The sequence below is a fragment of the Gracilinanus agilis genome, chromosome 6 (assembly GCF_016433145.1).
Source record: "Gracilinanus agilis isolate LMUSP501 chromosome 6, AgileGrace, whole genome shotgun sequence".
Classification (NCBI taxonomy): domain Eukaryota; kingdom Metazoa; phylum Chordata; class Mammalia; order Didelphimorphia; family Didelphidae; genus Gracilinanus; species Gracilinanus agilis.
The window spans coordinates 287268723-287286259 of record NC_058135.1 but is presented as its reverse complement, the minus strand read 5'-3'; the positions used below and the strand labels follow the sequence as shown (position 1 = coordinate 287286259).

Sequence of the window (17537 nt, the reverse complement as noted above, 5' to 3'; positions counted from 1 at the left end):
CCCGCCTGTCTGACTCTCCTTGACCTCTTTTGAGGTTTTCTTGTCAAAGATCAGGTTTGCTCTTTCTTTCTCCAGCTCATTTGACAGATGAGGAAACTGAGGCAAAAAAGGATGAACCCAGGGTCATACAGCTAGGAAATATTTGAGGTTGGATTTGAATTTAGGTCTTCATGACTCCAGACCTGACACTTTATCCATGGCAACATCTAGCTGCCCAAATAATCAATATTCATCTCATAATAATCACTGGCATGTCACATTAGTTCCTTCAATCAGTCAGTGAACATGTATTAAGCACCTACTGTATGCCAGTTTCTCTATTAAGCACTAGATCTTACATCTGTTACCTTAATCTGAGCATGTCCATCTCCAGAATAGAGTTCTGTTATAATCCCCTTTTTATAGATGGGGAAAGTGAGGCACCAAGACCTCCATTTTTGTGAGACTAGGCAAGGCTAGAGTTGCAGGGCTGGTCAATGGAACTGGGCAGGATTTGCACCCAGGTCTTCTTAAAAACAGGTCCAGGATCTGCAAGCAATGGCTACTTCTCTGCAAGATGTCATTCCAGAAATATGGTCTGTGTCTGCCCCAGGCCCGCAGCCTCTCTGCACAAGACACTCCTTAAAACAGATCATTTAATTCGAGTCTTTATGGAGCTGACTGTGCTGGCTGCTGCCACCCGGGCCTGTGGGCTCTGCTCCGTTTGCGCAGCTGGGAGGGAGCCCCATCCGAGGTCAGGCTCGCTCATCAAAATTTACGGTGAACATCTTTTTATACCACCCGCCTCACTGAACTGTGAAATGCCTTGTTCTCTCAAGATAAAAGCAACAGCGTCTTTTATGAAGACCTGGACTCGCCCGAGGCGGCCAGAGGAGGGGGCCATGTGGCCTCTTTGGGGGTCCCCGTCGTCCTCTCCGGCCCGAGCCAGCCCAGGCGCGAGACCTCTGGGGTCTCTGAAAGGAGTCAGGCCGGAGGAGAGGGAGGGAGAGCAGTTCCGTTAGCCCCCTCGGGAGGAGGCCGGCCTCCTTTGGATATTTTTCTTCTGGACTGTCCGAGCTGGAACTGCCCCCCCTCATTTTACATACAGGGAAGCGAGAATTGGTGTGAGACCCTCGGCGAGGTGTGCGGGCCCCGGAGCATCCTGGCTTCGAGCCTGGGGTGCTCTCTATTGGGTCACACAGCCTCAAAGACATCAGGCAGCTTTCTTGACTGGAGGGAAGACGGGGTAGCAGCTCGGGTGCCCTCCCATAGGACGGTCCTATGAAAAATGGTTTGCAAACCTTAGGCAGGGCCTTGGCCTCAAAGGCCAAGCCAGCAGGGTCTCAGGACACCTGGAAGTGTGGGTTCTGATGACTTTTGTTCCTGACCCCTGGTCATTAGTTATTATTATTATTACTATTAAAAACCCTTGCCTTCTGGCTTAGAATCGATATTAAATATCGGCTCCAAGGCAGAAGAGCAGTCAGGGTTAAGTGACTTGCCCAGGGTCACCAGGCTAGGGAGTGTCTGCATCCAGATTCGAACCCAGGACCCCCATCTTCAGGCTTGACTGCATTCTCTGAGCCACCTAGTGACCCCAGTCAGTCACTGTTTATTAAAAGGCAGCACAGAAGGACAAGCCTTGGAGACCATGAAGGAGAGAAGGGAAAGAACTTTCCTGTGGTCACTAGATCTTTAGGTATCCTCATTGGGATTCGAACCCAGGTCCACTTGATGCTCCTTATAGCCTGGATCTTTGGGCCTTGCCTGCTGCCCCTACGCTGTCCCTTTGGGAACGCCAGGCCTTTCCCTCCTGGGTGCGGCCTCCCTGTGGCTTGGGGGCTCCGGCTCAGTGGCAGGGAGGGCCTCCCCAGGACGCCCAGCATCCTCTGTGCCCCCCCTGCCCCCCGGGCTTCCATCGCCTTGTTCCTAAAACGAGAGGCTGCGTGAGGTGACGTCCGAGCTCCCCTCTGAGGTGGGCCTGAGGCCAGCCGGTGGAGGCCACGCCTGAGTTAGGATTCGCACCCGGGTCCCCCGACTCCCAGCCACTCCGTCTCCTCTGCACCAGCCCAGGAGGGGGAGGAAAGGGGACGCTGGGCTTCTTTTCACCCACCGGGGCAGAGTGCGAGGCGGCCGAGAGGGCCTTCGTAGGCCTTCCCGGGACCCAGATGGGTGACTGCGTTCTGTTGTTACGTAACCCGTCATGCCCGAATGCCTCATGGCGCGCCGCCCCGACAGCCTCCGTGACTCTCGGTGTGACGCTTCTCCGTGTCGTCAGAGGAGACGTATGACAGCAGCTCAGGGTCCCCGGCTTGGCCCTCACATGGATGTGGCCGGCCGTGCGTTACGGTAAGCGGCAGGACTCGAGCCTCTTGTACCCGCCTACAAATCTTCTGCCAAGACCTCGTTCCTCAGCTCTGCCCAGGACGCGTCGGACTGTCGGACCGGGAAGAAAACAAGTCATTCCGCCGTGTGTGGAGGGAGCTTCGCCCCCCGTTCCGGGACTGCCAGCCCGGGTCGCCCCATTTTTGGCCCGCCGGCGGTGTGGGCGGACCCCACTGTCTGAGCGGGGCCTGCAGGAGGGGCTGCGGGGGTCGGGCTCAGAGCGGGAAGGAGCCTTTAGATGTCTGCTTCTCTGCCGTCCTATTTCAGGTGACTCCTAATACGCTTTATGGAAAATAAGAACACGCAGACATTCGTTTTCATCCAGCAAGATCAGGCACGGGCCCTTCCTGGAGGGAAGGAAATGCCCCAAATCCCTCTTGCTGAGAGAAATGCAAATAAAACAGCCCCCCCCCCCCCGGCCAATAGGACCTAAAGAAGAAAGTGATAACTGTTGTTCTTGGGGGGCTGAGCCACTTCCGCCCTGCTAGGAAGTCCCCTAGCACTGTGCCCCAAGGGGAGCCAGCAGGGTCCTCCTGGGCCGTCCATCACCCACAGGGGTTGAAGACGAGGGAAGAGAACCCGCCTCCACGAGAATATTTCTAGCGGCTCTTTTCGTGGTGGCGAAGAACCAGAAAAGGCAGGGACGTCCCTCCAATGGGGAATGGCCGAACACGGCGTGGCCTATGCATGTGACGGAGCCCTCTGGGGCTGTGAGGAATGGCCGATGAGAGGGTCACAGCAAAGCCTGGGAAGACTTTCATGAAGTGATGCAGAGAGAAGGGTGTGTGCCGTACCACCAACAATGTAGGAGCATCAGCAGCAATGCAGGGACTCAGCACCACTCCCTTCTGCACTGGATTTCTTCCGTGGACTTTCCTCTAGCAGAGGGTTCTTTCACAACAGGGCAAATGTGGAATGTTTGTGGGATAACATGCGTGTATCCTACTGCCTGGAGGAAGGAAGGAGGGACAGAACATGGATGCAACATGTCAGAAAACAAAGGTGGAAATTATATTGACCTGCAATCTGGAAAAAATACAAAAGAAAATAAATTGTTTGGAAGGATCCCTGGGCTTTGTCATTCTGCTTGAGGCAGCCCCGGACAGCCTGCCTTGGAGCATGGTTAAGGGGGTTAAGTGACTTGTCCAGGGTCTCCCCGACTGGATGGGCTTGAGGCAGGCCTGGTCTGGACAGTGAGGCCAGCCTTCACCTCCCAGCCCTTCTCACAAGGAAGACAAACCTCGGGGAGAACATTGGGCAGAGGTTTGTCTCCTGCCTGCATTACAGAGTCTGGGGAGTCGGCCAGTGTTCCTGGGAGCCCCAGACAGACGCCAGGATGCTGAGGGCCAGGCCCACTTTGGCCCGGTTCTGCTCCAGTTCCTGCTGAGGGTTCTGTCCCCTGGGCAGGCGCTGGGTGGGGTAGTGGAAGGAGGCCTTTGGCGGGGAAGAGGCTGCTTCTTTCTCCCTTGGCATGAGCCCGTCCTGGGCCTCAAGGCTCGCACTGAGCGTTTGTGCCGAGACACCATCATGCCCCTTGGAGGAGCCCACACGGACCCTGAGCTCCGCCGGACACTCATTCCTAAGCCCTAAAGCCTCGTGAGCCGGTGGGGCTCGCTCCACGGCCTGGGCCTCGGTTTCCCTGGCTGTCACCGGAGAGGCTCCGGTAGGGGATGGTCATCAGGCATCTCCTTCCTTCCCACTGGCTGGCTGGAGGAGGGCTGTGCAGGCTCTGCAGTGGCCACTGGGTGGTGCCATTGCGCTGTTGATGGCGATGCTGCTTGCCTGGCCTGCTCATTCTGGGGCCTCGAGGCCATTTTCTGGCCTGGGAGCTCGCAGGCCCTCAGAGCCTTCCCTGCCCAGGGCAGCATGTCAGGAGGAGCCCTAGAGGGGGCCCAAGGAGGGGCCGAGGAAAGGCCTGTGGCAGGGGAGATGGGCAGAGGGTGAAGTCCACTCAGGCCCATTTCCTCCAGGCTCTCCATTTTACAGACAGGGAAACTGAGACCCATCAGGTCCCCAGGAAAAGGTCTGGGTAGGCAACTTTGGGAAATACTCGCCGGAGTGGTGGGCTCTCTTCTGTCCTGCCAGGGACAGACACCGTAGTGGGGCAAGGGGCAGAAGGAGCAGCCCCCTTCCTGGCCCCGCAGCCTGGAGGCTCAGGGAATGGAGAGCTAGGCCCGGAGAGGAGAGGTTCTGGGTTCTAATCCGGCCTCAGACCCTTCCTGGCTGAGTGACCTTGGGCCAGTCACTGAACCTTTGAGCCTCCACTTCAAGCCCCTTCTGCCTCCGGGGCCCTGGGAACGCTCCCGTGACATCAGGCACATTTTCCCCTCCATCTTGTCTCGGCAGCTTTTCTGAAGGGCCTGAGCGATAAGCAGAGGGAGGAGCATTACTTCTGCCGAGACTTCATCAGACTGAAGAAGATCCCGACCTGGAAGGAGATGGCCAAAGGTACGGCCGGTATGGAGAACTCCCGGGTGAGGAGGTGCCCTCTTCGGATGTCTGCTGGTGCCCCCTTGGGTGGCTCCCAGCAGGGGTGGATAAGGGGCCAGTGAGCTTGGGCCTTAGGGGGGACGAGATCCAAGGGGAACAAGTACAAGCTAGGCTGGGAGAGGGAGGCAGAGGCAGGACTCGAACCCGGGTCTCCCCAGCTCTGGATCAAGAGAGAGGAAGCATCGGCTGGGCCAGAGTTGGGGTGTGGCAGGGGAGGGGTTGTGGGGGCCCCCTGCCATGGGCCGCTCTGACTTATTTAGGGGCTGCGGGGAAGGAGGCCGAGGAGCCCCAGTACAAGAAGGACAAGGCCCTGAACGAGAAGCTCTCCCTCTTCCGTGGGGACATCACCAAGCTGGAGGTGGATGCCATCGTGAATGCAGGTGAGTCTGAGCCCCCAGATACTTTGCTCTCTGCCTCCCGCCGGGGTTTGGGGGCCCCAGATGAGAGTCTCCCCCCAGCTCTGCTCTGGGGCTTTCCCAGAGAGTCTGTGGCTGCTTCCCCGAACATCTCCCTGGGGCCCAGCCTGAGTGAAGCGTTCAGAGGAGGCGTTGGGTGCCAGAGCGGCGCCTCTGGGCCTTCAGGACGCCCCTGCGCCGGACACCGGGGGGCCAAGTCACCCCTTTATCAGCGGGGATGATCTTGGGCACTGCTGGGGGGGCAGAGCGAGGAAGCTGGCTTCGTCCTTTTGTGCCGTACACAGCCCTGTGCCAGGCGGGCACAGGGGCCCCGATGCCCAAGGGGGCACCACATCGGCTCTTTCCACCTGCTCGTGCGAGGGGCTGAGGGGCTGGGGGTGGCCAGGATGGTGGCAGGGATGGATGGTTCCTCCTCAGGGCCTTCGCCAGCTGCCTCACAAAAGCTGGAAGCCGCTCCCTCGCCCTCCTGTCGGCTCCGTCCTCACCTCCTTCGCCACCCTGGAGCGGGTGGCCGGGTAACCGCCTGTGTACGTGAGCTGCCAGCCCTTCGGGGCTACGTTTCTTGGGGTGCCCAGGGCTGGAGGAGTTCTTGGGAAGGACCTCCATGCCAACCTCCCCAGTTTACAGAGGGGAAACTGAGGCCGGGGCACCCGGGTGCTAAAGTATCACTGCTGGGTTTTGAACGGGGATCAGCTGACCCCAGAGTCTGGGCTCTGCCATCAACTCCGAGGTCCTGGGAAGAACGGTGGGTTCAAATCCTGCCCCTGCCACTTGCCTATCCGGTGATCTTAGACAAGGGCCTCAGTTTCCTCATCTGTATAAGGGGGATTTGGACTCGTTGGCCTGTGAAGTCGCTCCTGGATCTCGATCTAAAACCCTTCAGACAGGCCCAGGTTCATTTGTTTATTCGGCCCCGGACCGTCCATCTTAGAGTCAACGCCAAGTATTCAAGGCAGTGGGGAAGTGACTTCCCCGGGTCTACCCAGCTACGAAGTCTCTGAGGACTTCCTCTCTCCAGACTTAATAGTCTGTCCATTGAGCCTCCCAGCTACCCCCAACAAGCCCAGTGTTTTCTAGCCACTCGGTTTGTCCTTTCTCGGTGCCTCCCTCTTTCTCCTGACGCCGGTCATTTCCACACCAAGCCTGGACCCTCAGGAAGCGGGTTGGGGTCAGAAAGCCCAAGGAAATGAGGGTCAGCCAGCATCCCACGCCTCCGGGGTTTTAGGCTTGGGCTCCTGGCGGGTGGGGGCGCCCCACTTTTTGGAGCTTGGGGACCCATCACCCAGGAAATGCCCCCTGGCTCCCTCCGTGTCGGGCCCTCGCCCAGCCTCCCACCAGGGGGCGCCCGAGGCCTGGAGCGCTCCTGAGCCAATAAATCAGCCTGTTTATTGGTGGAAGCCCGGCCTTAAGTAACAGGGGCTTTTGCGGGAGCTCCATAAATCTGCTTCTGTGCCTCATGAAGCCCATATGGGCTTAATTCATATGTAAAGTTTCGAGCAGGGATAGCTCGCGCTCGCCCATTAAATTCTATTTGACTTGGTGGCATTCATGAGCCATGAATAATTGGCTTCTCCGTGTTCACAGACTGCGCCGTGATGGCCAGAAGGAAAAGGGGGGAAGGAAAAAGGGCCGAGCCGGGGAGCAGGGCTCGGAGCGGCCACGAGGGTGCCCCCGCCGGGCACCCCGGGGCCCGCCTGCTGTGGGTTTCTACCCCATTAAACAATCTCGGGGCTGAGGATGGGGTGGGAATGGCAGACAGAGGAGGAGAGCTTTGGTGGCGTCATCAGAAAAAACGAGGACTTGGGGCGAATTCTCCTTTTTTCTTTTAATTTTAGTCGACGTACTTCATTCGGACCCTCCCCGCCCCGACATCCAGACCCCCAAATACCTCCCCTCCCAGGGCAGCTACGTTTTCTCCACCGACAGGGCACTAATGTGCCCATTTTTCTGTAGCGCCGCCAACACCTGCCATGTTTTTGTTGTCCTTTAATAGTACAGAAATAGAACTTAGAATTTGGAAGGATGAATACTTAGCAGGACTATTAAAGTCCTTAAAAAAAGCTCCACAAAGTAGATTCCCTGAAAAAAAGAAACATTGGTCTGGGGGCAGCTGGGTAGCTCAGAGGATTGAGAGCTAAGCCTAGAGACGGGAGGTCCTGGGTTCAAATGTGACCTCCGACACTTCCTCCCTGGGTGACCTTGGGTAAGTCACTTAACCCATACCACTTTTCTGCCTTGGAACTGATCCACAAAATCGGTTCTAAAAATGGAAGGTAAAGGTTAGAAAACCAAAAAACAACAGTTGGTCTCTCTGCGGACGATAGAAGAAAGGATGCTGTCTTTGAACCTGGCTGCCTCTTGTGGCTTTAACGGACCCCATCGGTGCGGCCCTTTGGGCCTGTTTTTCTCTCAGTCCTGCTTTCCTCTTGTGCTCAGTTCAGAGAATTCTCCCCACTTGTCTCCAGAGCTCTCCCCGTATGGAGAGTGCACTCGCTCCCAGACCTTCCTTCTGCCCGACTCTTCTAGGAGACGATTTCCTCCTCTTTTCCGGGATGTTGGTGGTCTCGTGACTTTTCCGTTTCCTTTGGGACGGGGTCTCCTTCCTTGGCGGGGTGAGCAGTCCTGGCTCTGTCTTTGTTACCCCAGGCCAAGCCCATAGTAGGTGGTTAATATCTGGTCTATTGGGGAATCTATCCAGAACCTACTATGTGCCAAGCATTGTGCCAAACACTTTTTTGGGTATTCTTTCATTTGAGCCTCATAACACTCCTCTGAGGTAGGTGCTGTTAGCATCCCCATTTTACAGGTGAGGAAAGTGGAGGCTGGAGGCCTAGGCCTGGATAGACAGGTGTGGAGATTCCTGGATGACTCGAATGAGGAGCTGTCAGGGAGGGGAGGAAGGATGGGGACCCTAACAGGTTTCTCTGGGTGGATCAAGAGGTTGGGGAGCAGAATTCAGCTGGTTAGAGCCAGAGATCCTCTTCCCGTTTGCTTCAGAAGGCTGGGGTCCCCTGAAGCAGTCCAACTCTGCCTCCAATAGTCTTTGTCTTGGCTTCTGGAGAGTCTTGGGCTCCCACCATCTGGGCTGGACATGGCTCGTGACCGCTGGGGCACACATCGGTCTTAATTAAATGAAGCTGCCAAGCTGATTAGATAAGAGAGGAAACCTCAGCATAGGCCCCTTAGTTTGAGGATGAAGGGGGGGCCACACACCAGGGAACTCCTGGCTGACCGACCTCAGCTTGGCCATGATTTGGCTAAGGCTGTGTCTGACCATCATTAACCCTAGTCCATCTATCATCTTGTCCAGCTGTTCCCTCCACGGTCATAACAGGGAGTGAGAAGGGAGCCGCAGGGGTCTGTGGCCAGGAATTCATTGTTGTTGGGCTTTTGTTTTCCCCACTTTGTTCTGTGCCATGACCTTGGATCAGTCACTTATTCGCTTTTGGCTTCTGGCTTCCAATTTGCTAAAATCCTTGTCATATTTTTTGCTGGGTCCTTGCATAGGGAAAGCCTCTCATCATTGACTTGCCACCCCAAGCTGGGGTCATCTTCTATGACAGTGATGGCGAACCTTTTAGAGAGGAAGTGCTGAGCCCTGCCCCAGCCCCAGTGCTGTGCCGTACCCCCCCCCCCCGAGACCATGCACCGTGCCCCCCCTTACTCTATATAGGAGAGAGAGAAAGCCCATGGGAAGTGGCCTGAGCACTCCAGTTCCCTCCAGTTCTGCCACCTGTGAGCTGCCCACCTTTCCCCCCTGCCTTCCCCCCCAGTGCATTCCCATTGAGTTGCTGGGCAGTGGGGTGGGTGGAGGGGGGGGAAGGGAGCAGCTCTGCCCATGTTCATCTGCCTTTCTAGTAATGAACTCTAGCGGGGGAGGGGAGGGTGGCCGTGTGCCCACAGAGAGGGCTCTGCGTGCCATCTTTGGCACCTGTGCCAGAAGTTTGTCATAACTGTTCTAGGGTATTAGATGACAGAGAAATAACTAGGGCAGGTTGATGGACTTGGAGGTATGAGCCCTGGGTACAAATCCCAGCTCTGATCCATAACCTTTCCAGGCCTCGGTTTCTTCATCTGTAAAATGAGAGAGTTGGATGAGAGAGTCATCTGAGGCCCCTTTAGCTCTAGGCTTGACACAGAGTCCCACAGCTGGTAGGATTTTAACTCTTAGTCTAGCTGCTGAAAGTAAGGATGGGATTTGAACAGAGGCTTTATTCTTGCTGCTGAAGGTAAGGGTGAAAGATCTGAACCCAGGACTTAATCTAGCTGCTGAAGGTAAGGGTGGGATTCAAAGCTAGGTCTTCCTCTGGCTACTTAGAGAGGAGAGGATTAGCTACCTGAACCAATCATTCAGGAGCTCTCACTGCCCACAGGGAGGCCTGAAGCAGAGACACTTCTCACCCTGCTGGTTCTGGTCAAACCCAGGCAGCCTTCGTCCTCCCTGGTCCTTGCCTTCTTCTGCTGCTCCTCCTCAGACAGGGCTCTCCAGAATTTGGGCTGGGGATAAAGAGGGGCCCTCCAGCCTGTAGGTGTGGGGACATCTGCAGTGATCAGTGTGGTCTTGGGGGGGGAGGCATGATCAGTGGTGGAGGGGCCTGAGAAGGCTGCTGTTGTGACTACATGCAGGCAGGGAAGGTGGGGTGTGGGAGGAGAGGGGAGGGGAGCAGGACAGGCCTGGGGGAGGTGCTTTGGAGCTAAGCTATCCCCGTAAATCGTTTTATCTGTCATTTCTGATTTAAATGTGTTTTCTGACGCTTGCCACTAGCAGGGCCCGGGCGCAGCAAGGGTGCTGCTCCTGGCTGAGCTTGGTTGGGAGGAAAGGGGCCCACTGGCCCGGGGGGAGCTCGTGAAGCCGAGACACGAGTTAGGAAAGCTAGAGATGGGGAGGGCCTTCGAAATGAGCAAAACCCCACTGTCCAGGTCACGTTGTGGCAAAAGAAAGGGAGGCTGCCTCTCTCTGGAGGATGAAGGCAGGCGTGTGCGTGTGTGTGTGTGCTCGTGTGGGATCATGGATATCGGGGGATTGCCGTCTGCATTGCCATCTATAGTGTTGGAGTTACATCAGGGAGGCCTTTGACCCAAAACAGTCTTGGGGTGTGGACGTACAAGGGACAGAGACAGAGACAGGAGCTCTGTTTTTGCCTTTTTTCCTGAACTCTCTGGCCACAAGGATGTAGGCCTCTCCTCGTTACTTCCTCCTCCTCCAAGACTCACCAGAGGCACAAGAGAAGTTTAGTCTGTGCATGGCGGATCCCCTTAGGAAGGCCGGTTCCCATCGCTGGAATCTGCAGGTGAAGGCTGGAGTGACTAGAGGGGAAGCTGTCCAGGGGAGGCCTCCCGAGCTGTGACTTGGCCTAGCTGAGATTCCTTCTGACCGAGTCTCTTCTGTTTCTGTGGCGGACAAGGACAGTTAGTTGTGGTCTGACCATCTGGGTCGCTGGGGGCCGTGCTTTCCTTCCAGGTAGTCGGGCTTTCCTGTGCTTTCCTTCCCAGGGTAGTCAGGGCCTTTGCCTTCCTTTGAAGGGAAACGCATGGGTGTATCTAGACAAGGAGTGGACCTTCCCTTTTACCCGTCTGTCTTCCTGGGAGGGAGGAAGCCTGTGTGGTGACTGAGAGAGCACCGAACTCGACGCCAGAAGACCCAAAAGACCCGGCCTTGAGTCTCGACTTTCCTCCTAGCTGCGTGATCTTAGGCACATCGCCCCGCGTCTCCTCTTCCTCCTCCAGAGTTAGAGTGGAATGACGTCACCCTTCAAGAGGCTGCTCCTGCTCTAAATTCTATTTTTCTCTTCCCTCCTTTTTCCATCAATCAATTAAGAATTTATTTAGTGTCTGCTGTGTTCCGGGCCCGGTGCTGGGTGCTGGGGATGGAATGATAAAAGAAAAACTCTCTCCGCCTTCAAGGAGCCATTTTCCTCTTGGAAATCAACCATCCTTTAAGGACCGGCTTGGATGCCATTTCTTCTAGGAAACTTGTCATGCTGATAATAACCCAAACTTCGCCAGAGGGGCAGCCAGGTAGCGCAGTGGATAGAGCACCAGCCCTGGACTAGGGAGGTCCTTTTGGCCTCCGACACTTCCTAGCTGTATGAACCTGGGCAGGTCACTTAACCCCACACTGCCTAGCCCTTCCTGCTTCCTTGGAACCAATACTATAGATTTGTATTGAAATCAACAGTATTGATTGTAAGGTAGAAGGTAAGAGTAAAAATAATAAAAACAAAAATAAAATATTAAATATAAATATTAAAATAAAAAAATATATAAAATTAAAACATTAAAAAGACGGGCCCATCCCTTAACGTAGGAGAAAGGTTGGCTAACTTGTCAGCCTTTAGAACAGATTTAGAGCCTTCTAAGAGGATGTAGCACAGTTCACTGGTAACCAGGAGGGAAGGGCTTTGAATGCCAGATAGAAGGTTGCATATATATTGTTTCTGGGGGTGATCGAATAAGAGGCTGCTATGGTGGGACCTGAGCATTTCAGTGGCTAAATGGGGGAGGAACTGGAGTGGGGGAGAGACTCGAGGCACCCCCAGCCTGCGGTCCAGGTGCGAGGTGATGAGGGTCCGGACCAGGCTAGTGACAGGATCGGCGAAATTGACTCTCCTCGGCACCGTATGGGACACGAGGGGCCAAGTGATGGCGAGGAGTCCGGGCTGACTCCCAAGTTGGGAGCCTGAGGGCCTGGGAGCAGGTGTGAGAGGGAAGGGAGGAAGTGGGGCGGGCTTAGGCCAGCTAATGAAGTCCGTCTCGGACATCAAGCTATCTACTGGACACCCGTTTCCAGATGTCCGAGAGGCGGTTGGAGATGTAAGATTAGAGGTCAGTGGAGAGCTTAGGGCTGGATAAGTAGATTTGCGAATCATCAGCATCGAGATGGTAATTAAATCCATGGCAGCTGATGAGATCACCAAGTGAAGTAATTGTTGTTGTTGTTCAGTCCAGTCCGGACACTTCCTGACCCCGAAGAGGTATCAGAGCAATTGGCCATTTCCTTCTCCGGCTCATTTGACAGATGAGGAAACTGAGGCAAACAGGGTGAAGTGACTGGCCCAGGGTCACACACAGCCAGATCTGAATTCAATTCTTCCTGACTCTAGACCTGGTAGCACCCAGTTGCCCAAGTGAAATAATGGAGAGGGAGATGAATGAGAAGGCAGCCCAGGACAAGGGGAAGGAGGGCTCGAAGGCTGGATGACCTCAGAGGTCCCTTCCAGCCGAGATCTATGTTGCTGTCATCTCCCTGAAATTCTTCTCCATCCTGTAGTTTGAAGCCTTTTTCTTTCTTTTTTTAGCAGTAGAGAGAGAGAGCAGAGCTTGGAGTCCTGAAACCTGAGTTCAAATCCTGACTTTGCCCCATATTGCTTGTGTGGCCTTGGACAAGTATCGGGCCTTTTTCTGGACCTCTGTTTCTCTCTAAAATGAGGGGCCTCACAGGTTCCTTCCAGAGCTAGACTTGGGGTCCCCTGAAGGGTCAAGCCGGTCGGTTTGTCATGCCCCTCCCCTTCTCCTGCCTCCTCCCTGGTGATTGACCCCCCCCCCTCCGCCTTTTATTACATTTCTATGGCTTACCGACAGCGACCAGAGCTGGCAGCTTTTGTCCATGTGTGGCTCTGGTTTTCAATTAATGGGGGAAAATTAAATTGAACACGTGTGAAAAGGGGCTGGGCCTGGCTCTGGATGGCATCATGCTGTTCCTTGCAGGCAAAGGCTCCCCCCTCCCTGGTCATTCTTTCAGCCCTCGGTCACCCAGGGGGTCATTCTGGCCACTTAAGCCACGGGGTGAGGGTTGGCAGCCAGAGAGGAGCCTTTGGGGGCTGCTTCCAGGGATGAGAGTCTCCCCGAAAATGAATTGGTGGGGCGGGAGGACGAGGGAACTCTTAGGAATCCTCCCTTCTCGGTGGAAAAACAGAGGCCCCTTCAGACAGGCAGAGACGCCCACTGGAGGGCCAGCCGTCATCCACAGATGTTTACAAAGCTCTCCCCTTTGGGGCAAGCACTGTGCTTCTGGCCGGGATACAGAGACATCAGCAAACCGGCCCCTGCCTCTCGCTTATGTTCTGTTGGGGAGACGAGTCCAGAGAGGAGTCTAGACAGTATAAATGGTGAGAGACTCCCTGATGGGAAAATGCTGCCACCCCCCGGGCCGGGAGGGGGAAGGGAAAGATAATTTATGGAGCACCTGCTGTATGCCTTCTTGCCTTCAACCCTTGCCTTCAACCCTGCCAGGAAACTGAGGCAGGTGGAGGTGAAGTGACTTACCCAGGGTCACTGAGCTTCAACGTGGGGATGATCATGCCTGTGGGCCTCCCTTCCCGGGGTGGTCAGGTGGGCTGCTCTCTGGGAAGGGTCTCGTAGGCCTTCGTGCTCTGTCCGGTGGCCCCCGGGGGAGACAGGGGCCGTCTCTTGTCCCCGGGTCGGTTGGCAGAGGATCGGAAGGTGTAATTTGGGGAGCGCCCCTCCCTTTCTGGACAGGCAGGAGTGACCTCAGCCCCCCCCAATCCTGGATGTGTAACTGAAGAGGAAGTTCAGCCTGGCGGGCTGTGCCTGGCACTTATGATTTTCCGAAGGGAAGAGGAGCACCCCTGGGAGCAGGGTGGGCAGGGCCGGTCCTCGGAGGATGCCAGCAGGCTCAGGCTTCCCCATCAGGGCTCAGCTATGGCCCCCCCAGGGCTCCCCCTTCAGAGATCTTCTTTAGCAGCTTCTCACCTTCCCCTCCCGCTGGTGGCAGCCGCCGTCTCCCGTGAGGGGCCAAGCCTGACGGATGCCGGCCTATCTATGGCCGCCTTGATGGATTCCCAGGAGCCACGGCCCAGGAGGTGAAGGGTTCGAGTGCTGGCCTGGGAGCCTGGAAGGTCTGGGTTTCAATCCTGCCACAGCCACTCGGTCCCTTTGGGACTGGCCGAGGCCCTTTCCGCACTGGGCCCGTTTCTTCATTTGTGCTGCCCGGGCCCTTCCAGCGCTGCGGCTCTGGTCGCTCTCTGGTCACGGCTGCACTCCAGGTCTGCCAAGAAAACCCCAGACCAGCCTCAGAGAGTCGGACGGACCAAAACCATTGAACACGGCTGGGGGCCGCTTGGTGACTCCACAGAAAGAGCGCTGGGCCTGGAGTCAGAGGACCTGAGTTCAAATCCAGCTTCAGACCATTCCCTGCTGGGTGACCCTGGGTAGGTCACGTCACCCTGTTTGCCTCCATTTCCTCATCTGTCAGAAGAACTGAGAAGGCAGCGGCAAACCTGTCCAGTCTCTCTGCCAAGAAAATGGGGTCAGGAAGACTCGGGCACGGCTGAGCGCCGCAGGATAGAGACAGGCCAGAATCAGTGGCGGATCTCGGAGCTGGCTCGCCAGCCCTGTGGCCAGAGATCCACACCGTGTCCTGAGAGAGCCTGGCCACTTGGAAGCTTATCTTAAGGTTCTGTGGAGGAGCTTCTGTAGTTTAAAGCAGACCCGAGACTTTGGGGACACTGCGGAATGGGCACTCTCCACAGAGGGAGGGCAGCATGAAGGCAATCAGGGAGGGCTTCCTGTTGGAGGCTTGGTCACGTGGGTCAGTCACCGTCTTCTATGGCCGTCCCTTTAGAAGGCTGCAGCTTGCTGCCTGGGCCGTGGGGGGGCAGAGTGGGGAGCCGGGCATCCTGGGAAGGGGCCCGAGGGGGCACCTCAGATTGTTATTGTCGCCGGCATCCTCCTGCAGAGTCATTATCTACAGCTAATTAATCCTCTTGACACCCCCGGAGCTGGGCGAAGCATCGTTACCTCTGCTAATAAGGAGGGAGGGAGGGAGGATCTTCCTGGGCAAGAGGGGGTGTCTGGGACCCAGGACTCTTGGGTTCCCCGGGGGGGAGGGCCCAGGGGCTCTCTGGTGAGTAGGAAAAGTAGGGGAGCAGGAATCGAACCGGGAACCCAGGAGTACTTGTCTCCCAGTGTGAGGCTCACCCTTCCCGGGTTCCCCACTTTCCCTGCATTCCTCACCCTCTCAGGTTTGGGGAGGCCCCGAGAGGCCGGAGGACCCCCAGGGAGGGGGGCAGGGACGCATCCTCGGACGCTCCCCCCCCCATTGGTGTGATATGACCTCATTTCGGTGTCACAGCCACCCTGGGGGAATCTGCCGTTATTATCCCCATTTGGTAGTCGAGAAAACTGAGGCAGAGAAAGCTGATAAGTGTCTGAGGCAGGATTTGAACTCCAGTCTTTCCGATGCCACAGAAAAGTTAACCTAAACCGTAGAGCAGTCAGCGAATTGGCCGACGTTTCTTAAGTGCCTCCCGGATCCTGGGGTGACCGAGAAGGAAAGGGGGGCTGGTTTGCCCCCAGGGGGATGGCGGGCCAAAGCCGGGGACACCCACCAGCTGAAGGTGCTCTTTGAAAGAGCTGGCGAGGGTGGCTCCGAGGAGAGGAAGGATCTGGAAGATCTGAGTTCAAATCCGGTAAGCCAGGAAACCTCTGTGTGCCTCCGTTTGCTCGTCTGTAAAGTGGGGCTCCTCGTAGCGGCCGTGGGCACAGCGCGGGCACCCGGCGGGCACGATGCCATCATGCCTTCGTGCGCTCAGGCCGGGGCTCTGCCGCGCAGGGGGTGCGGTCTGGCCGGGCCCCAAAGCCAGTTCCCGGGTCAGAAATGCCGCCTCTTCCTCCTGGGGAGCTCCCTGCGTCCGGCTGGCCATGCCGCCTTTGATGCCAGGCCGGTGGGTGCTTGAAAGGGGCTCTGTTGGCTGCCCCGTGACCGCTCATTGGGGGCCGGGCCGCCTCCTCCAGGGTTTCCCAGGATTGTCCCTTCTGTGGCTAGTGACCTGTGCTGGGCCCCCGCTGTGAAGGCGCAGGAGCTCCGGGGAGGGGGTGACCAGCCTGGCAGTGGTGCCGCCCGCCATCGTGCTCCACCAGGAGAGGTTCGGGGCTCCCGTCACCCCTCCCTGCGTTCCCCTGTAATTGGGAAGCTCGTGTGTGTAGGCCGCATAATAAAAAGCACAACGGAAGGAAAGAGGGCCGGGAGGAGTTCTAGGGCCCCCCCGAAGGCCTGGGCTGGGGCCCAGAGAAGGAGGGAGAAGCTTAAACAGCCCCCCAAAACCCCCAGGCCTGAGCCCCAAGTCGGTGCCCCCCGGTGGCTTCCAGCCGGCAGTCTTGGGCCGCTACCGCAGCAAAGGAGGGTCTCCGGGTGTCTTTTCCCCGCGACGGGATCGCCTTTGCGGGCTTTGGGCCGTCGGCGTCACGGCCGGCGCTGTGTGTCCTCCGAAACATGGAGCGCCTCGGACGGGACAGGAAGTCCGTCTGCGGACAGCAAGCGGGAGCAGGAGGGGGCCCCGGGCGCCCCCCATCCCATCACCCCCTCCTCGGGGTCTCCCCGTAGGGTGCGACGTCCTCGGAGGCCCCGCAGGCGCCTGCTTGTTGGTTGTGGCCGGAGAGCCCCCGAGGCCATCCTCACTTGTCCTCTGGGGAATGGGGAGAAGAGGGGGGGCCCAGGGAGAAGGGCAGACAGACAGGCGGACAGCTCTCGCTCCGAGTAGACTCGGGAGCTGGAAGGGGCCTCCGAAGGCCATTTAGTCCCTTTGCTGGAAAGAGGAGGAAACAGACGGAGGGTTTGGGTGCTTGGGGTCCGGGCGTGCCCTGCGGGGGCCCCTCAGAGGCACCCACGTTCCGGGCCGGGGAGAAGCGGCTCCGGCGCCATCTCAGCCTCCAGGGAGGCCCCGGCCTCCTCGCTCCTAGCGCCGTGCCGGGCCGGAGGAGGTCTAGAAATCCTCCCACCCTCCCCCTCCGACCCCCTCCTCGTACAGGCGAGGAGTCGGGGGATGTGCAAGTGGCAGGGCTGAGACTCAAACCCACAGCCCGTGACTCCGACGTTCCACCACGCAGTTACGTGTCTATTTACAGCGCTTTGTCGTGGTCACGTCCTCACGGAAACACGTCAGGCCCGGAGAGTCCGTGTTCCGTGTGCTCGGAGAGCCTCGCGAGGGCTCCGTCGACAGTGAACAGTTCCGGCACCTCCGTCCGGCGCCACCCACACCCGCACCCACGGACAGGGCGCCCCGGCAGCCGGGGCCTGGCCCAGCCTCTGCTTCTGGGGTGCTGCGAGGAGCCCCTCCCGCCCGGCCATCGGGCATCCCGGAGAGCTGCGGCCCTTCTTCAGGGCGGAAGTGGAGGCTCGGCGAGTCCGTCAGCCTTAGACCGACTCACCGCGCAGGAGACACAGAGAGACCCAAACCCCGACCAGGCAGGCAGCCGGGCACGTGCCAGGTCCAGACCGAGAGGCGAGGGCCGGCCGGCCGGCTCAGC

At 57.5% G+C, this 17537-nt stretch overlaps 2 protein-coding genes across 2 annotated transcripts in view; one reads left to right on the top strand and one right to left on the bottom strand.

The window, feature by feature from the left end:
• STIP1 (stress induced phosphoprotein 1) overlaps positions 1–2184 on the bottom strand; it is a 39883-nt gene extending 37699 nt beyond the window's left edge. The window contains exon 1 of the mRNA XM_044682020.1: positions 2089–2184. Within this exon, the coding sequence (XP_044537955.1) occupies positions 2089–2184 (96 nt within the window). The remainder of the gene's footprint in view (positions 1–2088) is intronic.
• MACROD1 (mono-ADP ribosylhydrolase 1) overlaps positions 2183–17537 on the top strand; it is a 134345-nt gene continuing 118990 nt past the window's right edge. The window contains exons 1-5 of the mRNA XM_044682019.1: positions 2183–2328; positions 2559–2631; positions 3652–3778; positions 4711–4812; positions 5115–5234. Coding sequence (XP_044537954.1) covers positions 2183–2328; positions 2559–2631; positions 3652–3778; positions 4711–4812; positions 5115–5234 — 568 coding nt within the window. The remainder of the gene's footprint in view (positions 2329–2558; positions 2632–3651; positions 3779–4710; positions 4813–5114; positions 5235–17537) is intronic.